Source organism: Onychomys torridus, chromosome 2, assembly GCF_903995425.1.
Source record: "Onychomys torridus chromosome 2, mOncTor1.1, whole genome shotgun sequence".
Classification (NCBI taxonomy): Eukaryota; Metazoa; Chordata; class Mammalia; order Rodentia; family Cricetidae; genus Onychomys; species Onychomys torridus.
In genome coordinates, this window is record NC_050444.1 from 112,972,574 (window position 1) to 112,989,160 (window position 16,587).

A 16,587-nucleotide genomic window follows, 5' to 3' on the forward strand; every position below is an offset into this window, starting at 1 on the left:
GAAATGTAATAAAGACTTGATTTCTAGAATTGGAGACATCTCTGAAAATCTGAAGTGACGAAAGCATGTAGGCTCTATGTTTAACTGACTGTGGGTTCCTGGGACAGCTGCTTTCTTCCAAGTCTTAGACTCCCAGTTATGAAAGAGTAAAAAAAAAAAATCCTCCCTCAAATTGTTCTGTGGGGCATAATGAGAATGGCACTGTGAGAAGCACTCTGTTTAGTTCCAGGCACCCAGCCACTCATTGCATCTTTGACAAATGAATGAGCTCTGTGTTCAAAGGCTTGGAGATACAAATGCATGGTGAGAGCCAGGATAAGAGCCTACCAATCCCAGACAGCCATACACACTGTGTGGGTATTCAGCATGCTTTGTGCTTTACCTAATAATTTATAACCATTCTACTGTAGTTAGGTTCACCATCCTGAAAAGGCAAATAAGTTGTAGGCAGAGTAATCTAGATAAACTTAGCTTTTGCCTGGTGGACAGAAGTTGTCAGGCATTATATCAGATTGAAAACAAATACATTAATGTTGAGAATCCATAAGACCTTAGAGTTCAATGGTAGATAGACTGCAGAGCAGCCATGAGAACAAGAAGGTAGTTTAGTAGAGGAGAGTGCCCATTAAATGTATAATGTATAGACATTGTTTGGTTTGAATGATGTGATGTGATCAATATCAATGTTCCTTGCACCTGTGTGCTCAAGAGTCAGAAATATGTAGACCCAAGATCTGCTTTTTGTCTACCTGTGTCTTGTCTAACTGCAATAGTAGTTTCAAAGAGAAGGATTCAGTTCTTTCAGGTATCTTGGTCTTCTACCCATCTCCATGCATTGTTGCCCTACCACTTTGAGACCTGAACTTGTGGGAACAGTGTCAAATCATATGTCATGATTTGGGCTCATCTGAGAATTTTACACCCACATTGAAGATGATCTAGACTCAGTTTTCTCTTTGTTACTGATCCATAGACCTTAATAATTTCATTTAACCCCAGTCAGTCTGCCCTGTCTTGGTCATAAACGCAGAACCAATAAGTGAATGTATTTTAGTTTAAGAGCTATCATTAATAGATGTATGACTATCCAATAAATTTCTTATTTCATTTTGGTTAATACCCAGTGAAGAAGTACTGGGAATTTCTTCAAATTTGGTTTAATCTAAATGACTCCTCATTGACTCATGTACCACTTAGATTTTGTACTTGAACTTGAGAAGGATCCAGAGGCTAAGTTCTGAGGTAAAAGACCTCATCTACTTGCCTATGTATAATTCCTAGTTCAGCAGAATTATATCAATAAGTTTTTGCTGTGGATATAGCTCTGTGTAAATAAAGTTCTGATTGGCCAGTGGCCAGGCAGGAAGTATAGGTGGGACAAGAGAGAAGAGAATTCTGGGAAGTAGAAGGCTGGAGAGAGACACTGTCAGCCGCTGCCATGAAAAGCAACATGTAAAGACACTGGTAAGCCACAAACCAAGTGGCAAAGTATAAATTAATAGAAATGGGTTAATTTAAGATAGAAGAACTAGATAACAAGAAGACTGCCAAGGCCATACAGTTTATAAGTAATATAAGTCTCTGTGTGCTTATTTGGTTGGATCTGAGCGACTGTGGGACTGGTGGGTGAGAGAGATTTGTCCTGACTGTGGGCCAGGAAGGAAAACTCTAACTACAAGTTTCATATTGTTGCCAAATAAGTAAAGATCAGGAAGTCAATTGAGTCTGCATCTCTAGCCTTATGATTCTCAAATGTCTCCATTCAGTCTCCAATTGTTTCATGTGGATTAAATGACCCAGATGATGTCTCAGGATATGTCAGAAGACAGGACATGTTTGTTAACTATGTAACATTAAGCCAATAATTTTTAAAAAGGATAAAAGGAAGGTAGGCCATAGCTGAAGAGATGGTTTAGTTGGAAGGTTGCTCTTTAAGATAATCTGGATTCTATACATAGCACCCACATGACTGCTCACAGCTGTCCATAACTCCCATTCCAGGGTATCTGACACTCTCTGCAGGCCTCTGTGGGCACCAGGCAGGCATGCAAGCACAGAAATACATACAGGCAAAGCATTCATATACATAAAAAATAAAATAGTTAAAAAAAATATAAGCTAGTCCAGAATGCTAAAACAGGATTAAATATAAAACTAATAATAGAAAAATAAAGAACAATGGATTAAAATATGAAATAAATACTTAAGGAAGGCAACAGGGCAGAACATTAATAGGAGAAATGAAATCTCCAAATGTAGAGTAAGGAACAAGGATCAGCAGAGGGAATGCTTAAAAGAAAGAGAAATTTCATTCCAAGGATTAGTGAGACAAGACATTGAGTAATGAAGGAGCAACTTGAGAAAGATTTCACTATTTAAAAATTTGTAAATTTAAGAAATGAAACAGAGTCACTCAGAAAGAAAATAAAATTGTAGCAATTAATTTTCCCATAATGAGTAGGTAAGAAAGTTTATTAGCCTTCATTCTTAAAGCATTGGGCATTGAGGTGTGTGTGTGTGTGTGTGTGTGTGTGTGTGTGTGTGTGTGTGTGTTCCTAATGGGGACAAGAAACCCATAATCTCTGTCTTCTCAAAGTTTAATATGTTTCTTTGCATTATTGTTTATGTTCATTTGTGTCAATATGTATGTGAATGAATATGGAGACCAGAGTTTAATCCTAGGCATCTCTCTAAGGGGCCATACAATTGTTTTTTGTTGTTGTTGTTTGTTTTGTTTTTTTTTTTTTTTTTTTTTATAATCAAGGTCTCTCATTGGCCTGAGAAAGTTATGCTTGCTAGTCCATAAGCCTGGGAAATTTACTTGTCTGATCCTCCCTAGTCTTGAGATTAGAAATCCAGGCTACTACACTGGGCTTTTTTATGTAGGTTCTGGGTGCTGAACTCAGATCTTTCCACCTGCATGGTAAACATCTCCCCTCCAAAGGTCACTGCCAAGTGTTATCACAATTCAGTGCAGATCAACATTCAGTTCTTATCATCACAGTGTCTATCAATTACCTGACAAGGGAAAGTTGGTAAACATATGAGAGAACAGGAGCAGGTCAGGCTCCTGGAAGAAGTAGCTGCTCATTAAAAGTGAGGTGGGATGCAAGATGGAGGAGTGTGGTGGTTATATTTGTGACTTCTGGATCATAGGTCATCAAAGTTTCTTGCTTGTCAATTCCTCTTCCACATGAACCAGAACACATACAAATGAAACTATTGGAGGATTAAAGCAGTAATCCAAAAGCAACTGGATATCTCAGGTGAGCCTCAGGTACAAAGCAGTCTTTGTATCTTGTATATCTAGCCTCCAGATTTAACCCCATTTTGAGAGGTTAAAAATGTTAATCTTGTTTACACCATTGTATTTGGGGTGCTTTGTCACAATTAACTAGAAATGAATGCAAATATCTAATTTACATACCACTTTTCAGGTTGAAGAAACTTTCTTGTAAGAATGTTCCAGGGCTGAAGAGATGGCTCAGTGGTTAGAGACCTTCCTGCCCTTACAGGGGACCACAGTTTGGTTTCTAGCACCCATGTTGGCTCACAACTGCTTGTATTTCCATTTCTAAGGGCTCCAATAGTGTTCTCATCTGGCCTCTACAGGTATGTGCTCATACAGATATACACATACACACACAAATGAAAATAAAATAAATGTTTAAGAAAAAAATGTTCTTATAATAATTCAGTAGGTTGTACTAGAGAAACCTGCTATCCCACTGTGTGCTGTGAATGTGTTGCTCTGATTTGATTAATAATAAAATGCTGATTAGCCAGTAGCCAGGCAAGAAGTATAGGCAGGCCAAGAGATAGGAAAATTCTGAGAACAAGAAGGCTAAGTGAGGAGATACCAGCCCACCACTCAGGGAACAATATATAATGACAGACAGGTAAAGCCATAGAACATGTGGCAACATATAGATTAACAAAAATGAACTGAGTTTAAATGTAAGAGCTAGTCAATGGCCTGAGCTAATGGCCAAACAGTTTTAATTAACATAAGCCTCTGTGTGTTTACTTGGGTCTGAATGGCTACAGTACCAGAAAAACTTCAGCTACAAAAACCAGAGAAATTATGAAGTGGAAGGGAATACAGTTCCCACATGATGAAAAAGATCAACTTCGTCATTTTCATCATGTTTTAACTCATGCCAGCTCCTCCATTTAAAATAACTTATCCTTTTTTCTCTACTAGATATTGATTAAATATTCCTTTTATTGGTAGCCCAATGTAAGCCATCATTCACCCAAAGACTATCCCAGAACTTCTCACTCATTGTGATCTGATGTGATGCCACAATTGGTGACCAGAATCTACATATGATCATCTTGCATTGTGCCTGCCATGGTAAGCAATTAATAAATGTCTATTCACTAAATAATTCCATGGATAAACAGACTCTAATTGTTTGAAGAGCCAGGAAATGTAGGGAATACATGTTCAGACAAATCATGTTGTCATTTAAGCCCTTCATTGTCATTACCTCAGGGATCAATATGGGAAAGTTAGATTCCTGTTCTTCTCAGCAAGCTTACTCAGTGAAGTGTGGAAATGCTACCAGAAGGCAGCTCACAAGTGTGCCTGTCATGGAGCCTAAAGGAAAAGGAGCATGGGAACCAGAAGTAAGGTCTCCAGACTATGATGATTGTTTCCCAATGGCAAGAATCCAAATAATTATAAGTAAATTGTCCCTTTTACTCCACTTGCTCATACATAGAAATTTCAAAATGTAAACTCACATAAAGTACAAACTAAATGGATGAAAAATGACTCAGCTGGGAAGAAAAGCCCCAGTGGTTCATCAGAACAATTGTGTGACACTAGGCATTTCACCTAAGCCCTGTAGTCTCATCTAATTTAGTGGCAAAAGGAAGATATAACTCAATATTTTTAATTAATTCAGGATCAAGTAAAATAATCTCTTGATCTACCATGACAGAAGGTAAACTTTAATTGGACATTACTATTTTTCCCAAAGCCATGAAAAACGCAGACCAGCAGGACAAAATCTCTGCCTTCTGTGTGTTGTGAGTTTAACACCATAAAACCACATGGATGTCCCTAACCTACCATGGACTGCAGTAGTGGGTGGGGTTCCCAGGTGCAACCTTGCTACTTACTCTGCCTTTGCATCACATCTGGGCTGAGTCTCTGAGCAGAACTGTGAGACACACAGCTTCACTGTTACAAAGAGTCTGCAGCAGAGCCTGTAGTGAAATCTGATCTCTCCCCTTCTCTTATGGTAACACAGATGTCTCTTCCTCATTGAAAAGTTGAAGGAAGATATCTCTGACTTTTATGCCCCACTGGTGGGTGTGGTCCCCTTACTCTGATGGAGCCCCGAGTTCTGCAGCTATCCTCATTCTCACTGAACTATGCTGATGAGGCTTTGGGGTGAATTTCTGTGAGAGTGGGGACCATAGACTGAGGTTACATTCATACAATAGACCCATTTTAACCAAAATTTACTTTTCAATTACCATTCAAAAAGGAGAGTATTCAGATCCCCATAGTCTACCTCTGCAAGTAAAATTACTTTAAAACAGGAATATCTCAAGTCTACTGAGATGACACACTTTGGAATTCAGAATTATGAAAGATTTTAAAATCAACTGTCATAAGTTTTTCAAATATCAACATGTCTCAACAAAGAAATGAAATATACAAGGACAGAAAGCTGCAATGATGTAAATGGAGATCTGTACAAAAGATCTTGGCAAAGAAACCATGTGAGAACCAGCTTGGGCAGTGCAGAGAAAGCAGATGGTTAACAGCAAGATCAGACAAGCACCAGACATGTTATAGCTGTGCCTCAATGCCCATCTCTCCCTGAAAATCAGGAAAGAGAAAGTGTAGATGAGAAAATCTTGAAGAACGGTTGAAACTACCTAGTCTCACAAAATACAAACCTGCCATGAAGAAAGCAAGCTTAACTAAGCAAAATCTCCACAATCAAAATAGAAACTACAAACAGAAAATCTCTTGGAAGCAGAGAGAAAATAACTGACCACTTATGGGGAAACCACAAAGGCAATAATGAAGTGGGAAAATATCTAAAAATGATAAGTGTAGTAGATCTTCAAACTAGTGTCCTACCATCCAGAAAGACAGTATAAGAATGGAGGGGAAAGGCAGTCGGAGGAGAGGCAGAATGAAGAAGTTTCCTTCTTCCACAGCCTCCTCTGAAGGAACGGAGAGATAAAGTGCTTGATGTCAGAAAGGTAACTAAACTTGAAAGGTCAGAAAAAAGACAGTAACAGAGGATGAGTAAGGGAAAAAGACAACAGACTTCTTTGTCTTTGAGTTCCAGCTGCACTGGACACTGAAGAGCAGGTCAATGTGTGATGTGGGTCTCAGTGTGTGGGGACAACACCTGAGCAGTGTGTCCTCCCTGTTTGCAGCCTTGTAGCAGCTTCACTTCACATAGAAATGATGTGAGCAAAGTCTCATGACTGTACATGAATGTGGAATAACACAGAGCAGTGGCTGAGAGGATGGAAAAATAGGTGTAAAGAGAGAAGATGAAGAAAAAGGCATCTACTGGGAAAGTGTCCAAGAAACACAGAGGGAGCGGAAAATGGAAGAGTAAAGTAACAGAAATCCAAACAGAAAGCAATAAAAATAAAGAGTAAACATCCTTGTATAACAATAAATACACAAAATGATCTAGTCTCCCAAGCTAATGGTAAGAGGCAGAAATAAAATAAGGAACCAAAATGTAGGAATAATTACTTTAAAAAACTGACTCAAGCATACTCTTTCTAGGCAAAGAAATTGCTACAGATAAAAAGGGACGTTGCAAAGGAGGCTGATCAGTGAAGCAAAATTAACTGCTGATCTTAAATGTGTAGGACACATACACACACACACACACACACACACACACAGAGACAGAGACAGAGACAGAGACAGAGAGACAGAGAGAGACACAGAGAGAGAGACATACACATACACACACACAGAGACAGAGACAGAGACAGACAGACACACACACACACACACACACACACACACACACACACACAGGATTGCAACTGGAGAGGAAGAGGGAGAGATAGGAGGACAAACAGACTCCCAGTGGAGCTGGAGACTTGACTGCATCTTTCTCTGTATTACGTACTTGATCACGTAATTAGGTGAACAGTCAGCAAGGATGCACAAAGACTAAACAAGGGTCAATAAGAGAAAATTGATATTACAGAAAATTCTGATCAAGAGAGCAGTTTTTTGGTTTATTTTATTTTATTTTTTTTAATTCCCTGGTTGAGTGTTTAACAAATTAAGTGAAGGAGCACTTACACATTTCTTAAAGCAGCAGTATTTATTTAACAAGGTGAACTATTCTGTCATCCATCTACTTAACATACTTAGAAGAAATGAAATTATTATGTAGTATTTTGTCAAATCACAATGGATTAACAATGGAAATCTTTCATATACAGATAAGAAAATCAACTTTTTGGCATCAAAACATCTTGTGTCATAAATGAAGGCAAAGATTAGAAACCAGCTCTACTGGCTGAGTTAGCCTAGGGCCAGCATCAGCCTATAGCTGTGTCCTCCCGCCCCCAGTGCCAGGATCCCTGTTCCTGCAGCTCAGGATTGGGGCATGGCACAGCCAGGCACCCTTGTCCTTTCTTACCTGCTGAATCACCAGATGCGACTGCTCCAAATCCAATTGGAACAAGTTGCCCACAAAGGGCAGGCGCCAGGGCCCAGGAGGGTAGTTCTTGGGGCGCCTGTTTTTTAGGTAGTTGGTCAGGAACAGGAAGGTGACAGCAGCCAGCAGCAGAGTCCTAGGATGGAGCACTGCCCAGATGGCGGCCACCAGGGAGCCATGTGTGACAAGCATGGTAAAGGTTTGAGCTGGGGCCCTTTCCCTGGGTCTCTTCCTGTTGCTGAATGTAGAGACAGCGCCTTTGCTAAGTTTCACCCTGTTCCTTGCAGACCACGCCCCTGCTCTCAGTCCTACCAGAGCCCCTGCTTTGTGCATTGTTCATACCATCTCCATTGGCCCCGCCCCATCTCTCTGTTCTGCCTGGGAGCCTATATCCTGCTCATCAGTGCTGGGTAATGCTGGAGGCTTCCACAGAGCCCTCTGCTTCTCTGCACTTTTACCCAATCTCTTCCAGGCTCCTCCCTCCTAACCTTTATGCTGGTGCTCTCCGCTTAGTCCTTTCTCCCAAGTCCTTTCTACCTGCAAGTACTTCTCCTCCATCCCTAGGTAGGTGCCAGGCATTGTGTTCCCAGCACTCCCCTCAGTGTGGTTTAAAAGGGCTGGCAAAGAGTAGTTGCTTTTTTAGAAATTTGTTTCTCTGAAGCCTTAGTGTGGCTCTGGGAATTGTGATTTACATCCCAGCGGACTCCTGGTTTGTAAACAAGCTTTCTCCAGTGCTGGCAACCTATTCAGAGGAGAGAGATTGTGTGTTGGGGGGTGACCAGATTTGTGAGGCTGCAGCACCTGTGACATAACAGAGAAAAGTCACCACTGGGAACTTTCTGAAATGATTCCTCCCCATGAACGGTGCTGTGCAGGTATGAAGGTGAGGAAAGCTGTTTAAAGCTGTATGTGTTTTTTAAAATCTTATTTGGGTAGCCATTCCAGCTTTGATCTGGAAGTTCCAACCCCTATTGAGACTTAGGTAACTGTTATACCTACAAGGCGGGGCCGAGAGTGGACCCTGAAGACCCTAGAGCCAGATGTGCAGGCTCTCTTGGTGCCTGGACCCTGGACGCTGGAGGTAGACCGAGCAGAGTTCTCCAGAGAACACCGCCGGACTGTGCCACACTTTTCCAGACCCTGTTACCTATCCCTTCATTTGTGAGTTACCCCACAAAATAAACCTCCCTTTTAACTACATGGGGTTGCCTTAGTAATTGCACCAATAGGCATTCATTCTTAAGTTTAGCACATTAATGCCAATTTATTTGAATGTTTGTAATCCCTTTGCCCAATTCCATCAAGACTAGTATATATTCTGAAAGTGGAAGGCTCTAAAATTTCTCATATTCACAATTGATATCTGATATATAATATCCTATTGACAAATAATAATAAAATTGAATATAGTATCATGATTCTTGGTTTCAAAGTCCAGATGTATCCACCCTTACCAAGAAGAGGAAATGATTCCTATTATTTGGCTTCCACATGAGTATACATGGGTGTTAGAAAAACAATATAACTTTACCAAATAAGAACTACCAGTTGCAGCTTATAGAAAGGGAAGAGATTTTTACCAACTTCCATCTGAAAGAGGGCTAATATCCAAAATACATAAATAACACAAGAAGCTTGATATCAAAAAACCAAATAACCCAATTTTAAAATTGGAGCATATATCTAAACAGAGAAGTTCCAAGTAGGAAATTAAAATGGCTGAAAAAGACCTAAAGAAATACTCAGCATTGTTAGCCATCAGGGAAATATAAATCAGAACTATTTAGAAATTCCCTCTTATATCTGTCAGAATAGCTAAGCTCAATAATACAAATGACAGCTCATGCTGGCAAGGATGTAGAACAAGAGAAATACTTCACCATTGCTGGTGGAAGTGCAAATGTGTACAGTCACTATGGATATTAGTAGAGTGGTTCCTCAGAAAAATGGGGATTGATCTGTCTCCAGAGCCAGCTATACCACTCTTGCTTATATACCCAAAGAATATTTCATCCTACCATACAGACACTTGCTCAACTATGTTCATTGATGCTTTATTCACAATAGCTAGAAATTATCTAAAACAACCTAGATAACCCTCAACTGAAGATTGGATAAAGAAAACGAGGGACATATACACAATGGTGAATTACTCAGCTCATTAAAAATATGGAATCATGAAATTTGCAGGCAATGGATGGAACTAGAAATAAATCATGCTGAGTGATGTAATCCAAACCAAGAAAGATAAAGATAGTATGTATTCATTTACATCTGGATATTAGCCATTAAATATGATAATCAAGGAGCAATCCAAAGACCCAGAGAGGTAGGTATAGAGTAAGGAACTAGAGGGGAATATATGAATCTTACTGGGATGAGAAAATAGAATATATTTTATGGGTGGATTGCAACAGAGAGGGATAGAAGGACAAGAATGGGAGGATCAGTTGGCAAGAGGGAGGGAAGATGACATTGATGAAGGAAATGGGCAGAGAGACAGCTAGAATTGAAGGCCACTGGAGGGGAAGTATAGAAACCTAGTGCAGTGGAAACTTCCTGTAGTATAGGAAGGTGATCTACTGAATTCTCCAAATAATGAAGGAGACAGAACCTCTACTTACCATCCCTGATCAGCAAAGGAAGGTTCCAGTTCCAGGACTGAGTTTCATCCAATTGAGTTTTTGGCTCAAGTGTCCCATGGAAATCCCCAAGAAACTTAGGCTATTGTCAAGAGAACAGGTTTCTCTCCACAAAGTGACACAAAGGCCATATTACTGAAGACAACACCCACACAACACATTGAATATGGAGAGGTAGAGCTGGTGCCTATATAGAACATTCACTCCCATGTTCTAGTGCCAATTACAGAGAAAGGTACTCTGCAAGCTACCAAAAGAGAAAAGGAAATGCCAACGAAACCCAACTTCGAAACCTTTGATCTACAAAGCGATATTGATTTCAGCATATGCTAGGGCAATGATGGCATAAACCTTGGGGGAATAACTAATTGATGTTTGCTTTGCCTTTGCCCTTAGGCCACTACATATGATGGAACTCATAACTCATCCTGCTTGTGTAACCAAGAGCTAGAGTCTAGAGAGCCTAGATACTTAGCATAAAATCAAGCTATGCTTGTTTTAAAAAAGGTAACAATAAATGACTCTTAATAATATTCTACTATAATCATAGATCTCAGAGATCCATGCCTTATTCAGCCATCATCAGAGAAGCTTCCTTCTGCAGCAGATGGAAACAAATATAGAGACCCACAGCTAGATGTTTTTTACTCTTTAGGGGGGCCCACCATCTGGTTCCCAATAAATTGCTTATGGAGGTTTATTTTTAATTATAAATGCCAGGCCTTACCTTGGCTTTTTTCTTGCCAGATTTTATTAACTTCAATTATCCTATCTACCTTTGGCTTCTGGACTGTTTCCTTTCCTTACTTTTACTTTGACTCTCTGGCTGGCTGTGTGGCAGTCTGTCTGGTCCCTTGAGTCCTTCTCTGGCTCCTTCTTCTATCTCAGATTTCTTCTGTTTATTCTCTCTGCCTTCCAGCCCCACTTATCCTTTCTCCTGCCTCACTATTGGCCATTCAGGTCTTTATTAGACCATCAGGTGTTTTAGGCAGGCAAAGTAACACAGATTCACAGAGTTAAACAAATGCACATAAAAGAAGGCAACATACCTTTGCATCATTAAACAAATGTTCCACAGCATAAACAAATGTATCATATGTTCAAATAATATTCTACAGCAGACAGACATTACACACAGAAACACTAGAAGACTCAGATCTAAATGAGATGTCTCCATTTCAAACACCTCTCCTCAGGCCTCAGGGAACCCCATGGATGTGGAGGCAGAATGAGTGGGGAGACAGAGGGATGGAAGACAGCAGAAGAAGGCACTCAAAATCAACTGAGTCAAGCTTGTAAGAACACACAAAAACTGAAGCAGCAAGCAGAGGGTCTGCTTGGGTCTTCACCAGGTTCTCTGCATATACATTTTTTAGTTTAGTATTTTAATGGGACCCCTGAGTCTGTGAAGGAATTGGTCTCTGATTCTTGTTCCTATACTTGGGCCTTTTTTCTTATGTTTGTTTGCTTTGCCCATCCTCAATATGGAGGTTTTGGTTTTATGACATATTTTATTTTGCTATGTTTTATTGGTATCTCTTAGAAGTATGAGAGCCAGAAAGGGAGTGAATACAGATGGCACAGGAGATGAGAGAAACTGAGTAGATGCTGGTGGAAACTGATATTAAAATATATTGAATGAGAAAAGAATCTACTTTCAATAAAAAGGGGCAGGGAGAAACCATTAGCAGAGTTACCATGTTTTTGGATACTGCCACATACCCAAACTTAAAGGGATGAAAGAAAGGAATATCTACTTGTATGTGGAAATTACTGAGATTGAGAAATCCTCTTTGAGACAAGCTCTCATTCTGAACCTTACACTTCTATGATCATCCTGCCATCAACAACACTCTTTTTTTTGTTTTTTGTTTTTAGTTTTTGTTTGTTTGTTTGTTTTTTATTGTTCAGGTAAAACACAAATTTGGAAAATTCCATAAAAAACCACAATGAAGAATAAACCTTATTTGAACTAAATAATGACTAAAACATAACACCAAAAATTCTTGAAGAATACTGTTGTGCAAAAAATTACTCTTAATTGAGACAGTCCATTCTTGAGGGGGGTTCCTGAGACACAGGAAGTAAATAACAAACACGTTTCATGAAGTTCCTGAAACTTACTAGATTCAAAAAGTCATTCCCCAAGCTTATAGTAGCTTGTCAAAGTCCAACTTGCAGGTAGTCTTATAGATGAATTTTTGTTATTCAACACTCAATGCTGGGGTGGATATTTTTTATGACATGGCCACATTTGAGTTACCCATGCTTCTACATGTAACCTCTTTCTTGAACACATATAATGAAACTCTAATAAACTCACTGGTTCACCAATTTATTTGGTTGGAATCAATACTTTGTTTTGTTATTGGTTCCCTACCAGGAGTGAGGAGACATTTGTTCATATTTAGCAAGTAAAAGACATACAACAAAAATGGCTAGTCTCATTTGGTCCCCTCTCTCCTAACTAACTATACTCATTTTAATTTAGGTTGACATTTTTAAAAGGGCATATTTTCACCATTGATAAGTTTTGTGGGGTTAATGGCATGGGTGAGTTGGGAAATCATGATAATATAATTTTGAGTCCCTAGCACCTGAATTAAAAGATTGTTATGATAACCTCAACTCTGGGAATGTGGGATACAGAGATGATCAGAATCATGGCACATACTGCCTAGCCAGTTTAGCTGAATTATTGAGTTCCGGGTCCACTGAGAGACCCTGTCTCAGAATACATCAATGTCAACTTCTGGTCTATACACACACACACACACACACACACACACACACACACACACACACACAGAGGTTTCCTATGTATCTGTAAAGTACAATGGTCTTTACAAAAACTGCCCAATTCCATAAGGTATATTTTTTCTATCGTGTGTGTGTGTGTGTGTGTGTGTGTGTGTGTGTGTGTGTCCAGAAAGTTGGAGGAAAAACTGTATAATTGCTAAGATTGTTGAAGGACCATCAATATCTCTCTATTGAAAGTTACCAATCTGATCTAGGTTTAAAAACCTTAATCCTGAAACCTTTTGAATTACTGGATTTGCCTTTTATATTCACATATACTTGAAGTATGGATGCTCCTCCCACACTAAAGTAATACATATAAAGGAGACTAATCCATTACTGCAAAAATATATTTTGTAAGGATTAAAGAGGGCTATGAAATTATTTAAAAGTGAATAAATGAATTGCTATCCTTAAAGGAATTTATAGAGGTTGATGTCTTGTTTCACTTATAAATGTTGGGGTCTTCTGTAAAAGAAGGAGCTCTGTCTTAATATGAATTGTAGAACTAAGACTACAAAGGAAATTCTTGCTGATATTGTTAGCTTGATAGCATTATCAGAAGCTCTGGGTCTTGACTAGTTCCACATAAGTGCTCACAATGTATTAATGTCCTATTCTGTTTGCTTGGAAAAGCACAACTAACAAAAACACAAATTTTGGTACTGAGAATAGTTATAGAGGAAACGAAACCACAAGGGCTTCTATCTTAGCTTCCTGAGTAGCTGGGACTGTAAGCAAGTGCTACTGCAGCTGCAAGGAAGTTATTCTTAAAAATACCTCCTTTGTGGATTCAGTACAGGCAGGTCCAGTAGGAGATGGGAATGGAGGGGAGGGGCTGGGGGGAAGGTAGGGGTGGGGCAGGAGGGAGGAGGACAGGGGAACTCATGGCTGATGTGTAAAATTAAAACACAAATATAATAAGTAAAAAAAAAAAGGAGAAAAAGTATCTCCTTTGATCTTGGATTGGGTTCCAGAAATTGATTCCCTATGGTTGTTGTATAAGTTCGAAATTAAATTGCAAATTGCTACTGCTGAAATAGAAAGTAGAAATATAATGCATAACTGGATACTAAGGAGGAAGGGGTCAAGGGCTGACACTTAAATGTGGAGACAAAGTGGTGTAATGGACAATATATTCCAAATGACCATCAGCATACAATAAAAAGGAGATATAGTAATGACTAGTTGAATATAGTGTCCTTAAACTGAAGCTAATATGATGGTCAATGCATTAGTACATTTTTACCTGATCTCTTAAGAGTATCAAAATCAAAAGAATAAATGTATATCTTGAATAGAAACAGAATGTCACAGTTTTTCAAGTTTGTAGACAAACCATTTAGAGACCCAGATTCTCTTGATTGAAGGGAAGTTGAGTCTCCTAGCAGATGGGCACTGCTACAATGGCAACAGTTAACAGCTTCTCAGAATGCCTCAAGTTGGGTGGCCTTTTTCCCTAGAGTGATTATATATTGAGGGACAGCAGATGATTAGAACTTTTGGTAATGATTGAATGCTGGTTCTGAATTGAAATTAGTAACAAGAGAACAAAGATGCCATTGTGATCTGTTCATCAGAGTAGGAGGTTATATAGATTAGGCAACAAATAGAAATTGAGTTCAGATACATTACACAGTAGGTATAGTGGAAAACTAAATCCATCTTGTTACTGACACAGTTCTGATGTAATGTAACAGAGTGGACATATATGTTTTGTCTAATTGGGAGAGTATACATGAGTTACTGAGAGGCCTTTGGGTGCCAGGTTGGCACGGGTGGATGAATATGGTAGGGTTAATTTTAAGTAATCTTGACTGCACAATAAAGTAACAGATATTTGTTCAAATATTACTTAAGGTTTTAGTTTGAGAGTGTTTTGTGGTTTTCTGTTTCCTTTTTTTGAAAACAAAAACAAAAACAAAAAAACCTCAAGTCCAACTGGATCAAAGATCTAAATATAAATCCAGTTACATTGAACGCTATAGAAGAAAAAGTGGGGAATAGCCTTGAATTCATTGGCACAGGAGACAACTTCCTGAATAGAAAACAAGTAGCACTGACACAATATTGACCATTAATAAATGGGATCTCCAGAAACTGAGCCACTTCTATAAGGAAAAGGGCACTTTCTAAAGGACCAAACAGCAGCCTACAAAATCTGAAAGTATCTTCCCCAACCATACATGTGATAGAGGACTAATATCCAAAATATATGAAGAACTCAAGGAATAAGATCTCTGTGTATATTATAGTTTCAAGTTTAATGTTTGTATGAGATTCACGGATAAGAAACAAGTGGATCTCTCATTTTTGTATCTTTTCTAAAGCTTTTTCTTCTGTTTATTTTGGTGTTTTAGTTTTTGTTTTGCCTTCTTAAACTTTATTTTGTTATATCTTATAATTGTCTCTTAGAAACCTGTTGTTTTCTAATGAGAGACAGAAAGAGGGTGGATCTACATGTGAGTGGAGATGGGTAGAAGCTTGGAGAAACAGGAGAGGAAACGGTATCAGGATATATTATGTCAACAACACTCTTAAGGGAGGTTTAATCATGGCACCCATTTTCTTTTTGTGACTTTCTGCCTATTGACCTCTTTATCCAAAGACTGCTACAACCTCCTAGGATGAGTTAAATTTAGGATGCAGTTTAGTACAATGATGTGTTTTCTAATTGCTCCTAAATGAGAACCATGTACCACTTTAGCTACATTTTTTGCTTTGGATTTCTTTGACTGTGGGGATCTTTTCACATCCTTTATATCTCTCTGTCTTTAAAAATATTTTTAGATATATTTACTTTATGTATATGAGTGTTTTGTTGGCATGTATGTCTGTGTACTATGTGATGTCTGGTGCCCTCTGAGTTCAGAGGAGGGGGAAAGGTCTGCTGAAACTAGAGTGATGAACAGTTGTGAGCTTCCATGTGGGACTTAGGAATTGAACCCAGGTTGGATAAGTCTTTGCAACCTGAAGGTCTCTCTGCTAACACAGCAATCCAAATGAAACCAAATCAGGAAAAGACCCAGTTTAATGGATAAAACGTTCCTGGGTGATTCCCTGGCCCCTCAGACAGGAGAGAGGGAGGAGAGACCAGAAGAACCAATGGTATGTTTTCTGGGATGCAGCTTATATATCCTGTGGGAGTGGTCTTGAGCCTCTCTGGGAAAGAGGCTATGTTTGGCAGGCTTTCAAGGAGTGGTGTTGGGGAAGAGATGAGTGAGGGCAGTTGAGGTAGATCTTCCATCAGAACAAGCTGTGCTTTGCAGGCTTTGAAGGGGTGGGTTTAGGGAAAGAGATAGGGCAGGGGAGTTGAGGCGGATCTTCCAACAGAACATTCCAGGTTTTTGGGTATAGGGATGACAGGGTCCCAGGGGTTGAGGTAAGCAACCACCCAAACAGGGTTGTCACCAAGAACAGATGCTCTAACCTGCTGAGCATCTTTCCAGGTTGAGCCATCTCTCCAGGTTCCCCTC

At 39.2% G+C, this 16,587-nt stretch overlaps 1 protein-coding gene across 1 annotated transcript in view; it reads right to left on the reverse strand.

Moving 5' to 3' along the window:
- LOC118578830 (cytochrome P450 2J3-like) overlaps nt 1-7,967 on the reverse strand; it is a 43,931-nt gene extending 35,964 nt beyond the window's left edge. Inside the window, exon 1 of the mRNA XM_036180067.1 lies at nt 7,653-7,967. Within this exon, the coding sequence (XP_036035960.1) occupies nt 7,653-7,862 (210 nt within the window). The 5' untranslated portion in view covers nt 7,863-7,967. The remainder of the gene's footprint in view (nt 1-7,652) is intronic.
- Between the last annotated feature and the right edge of the window lie 8,620 nt (nt 7,968-16,587).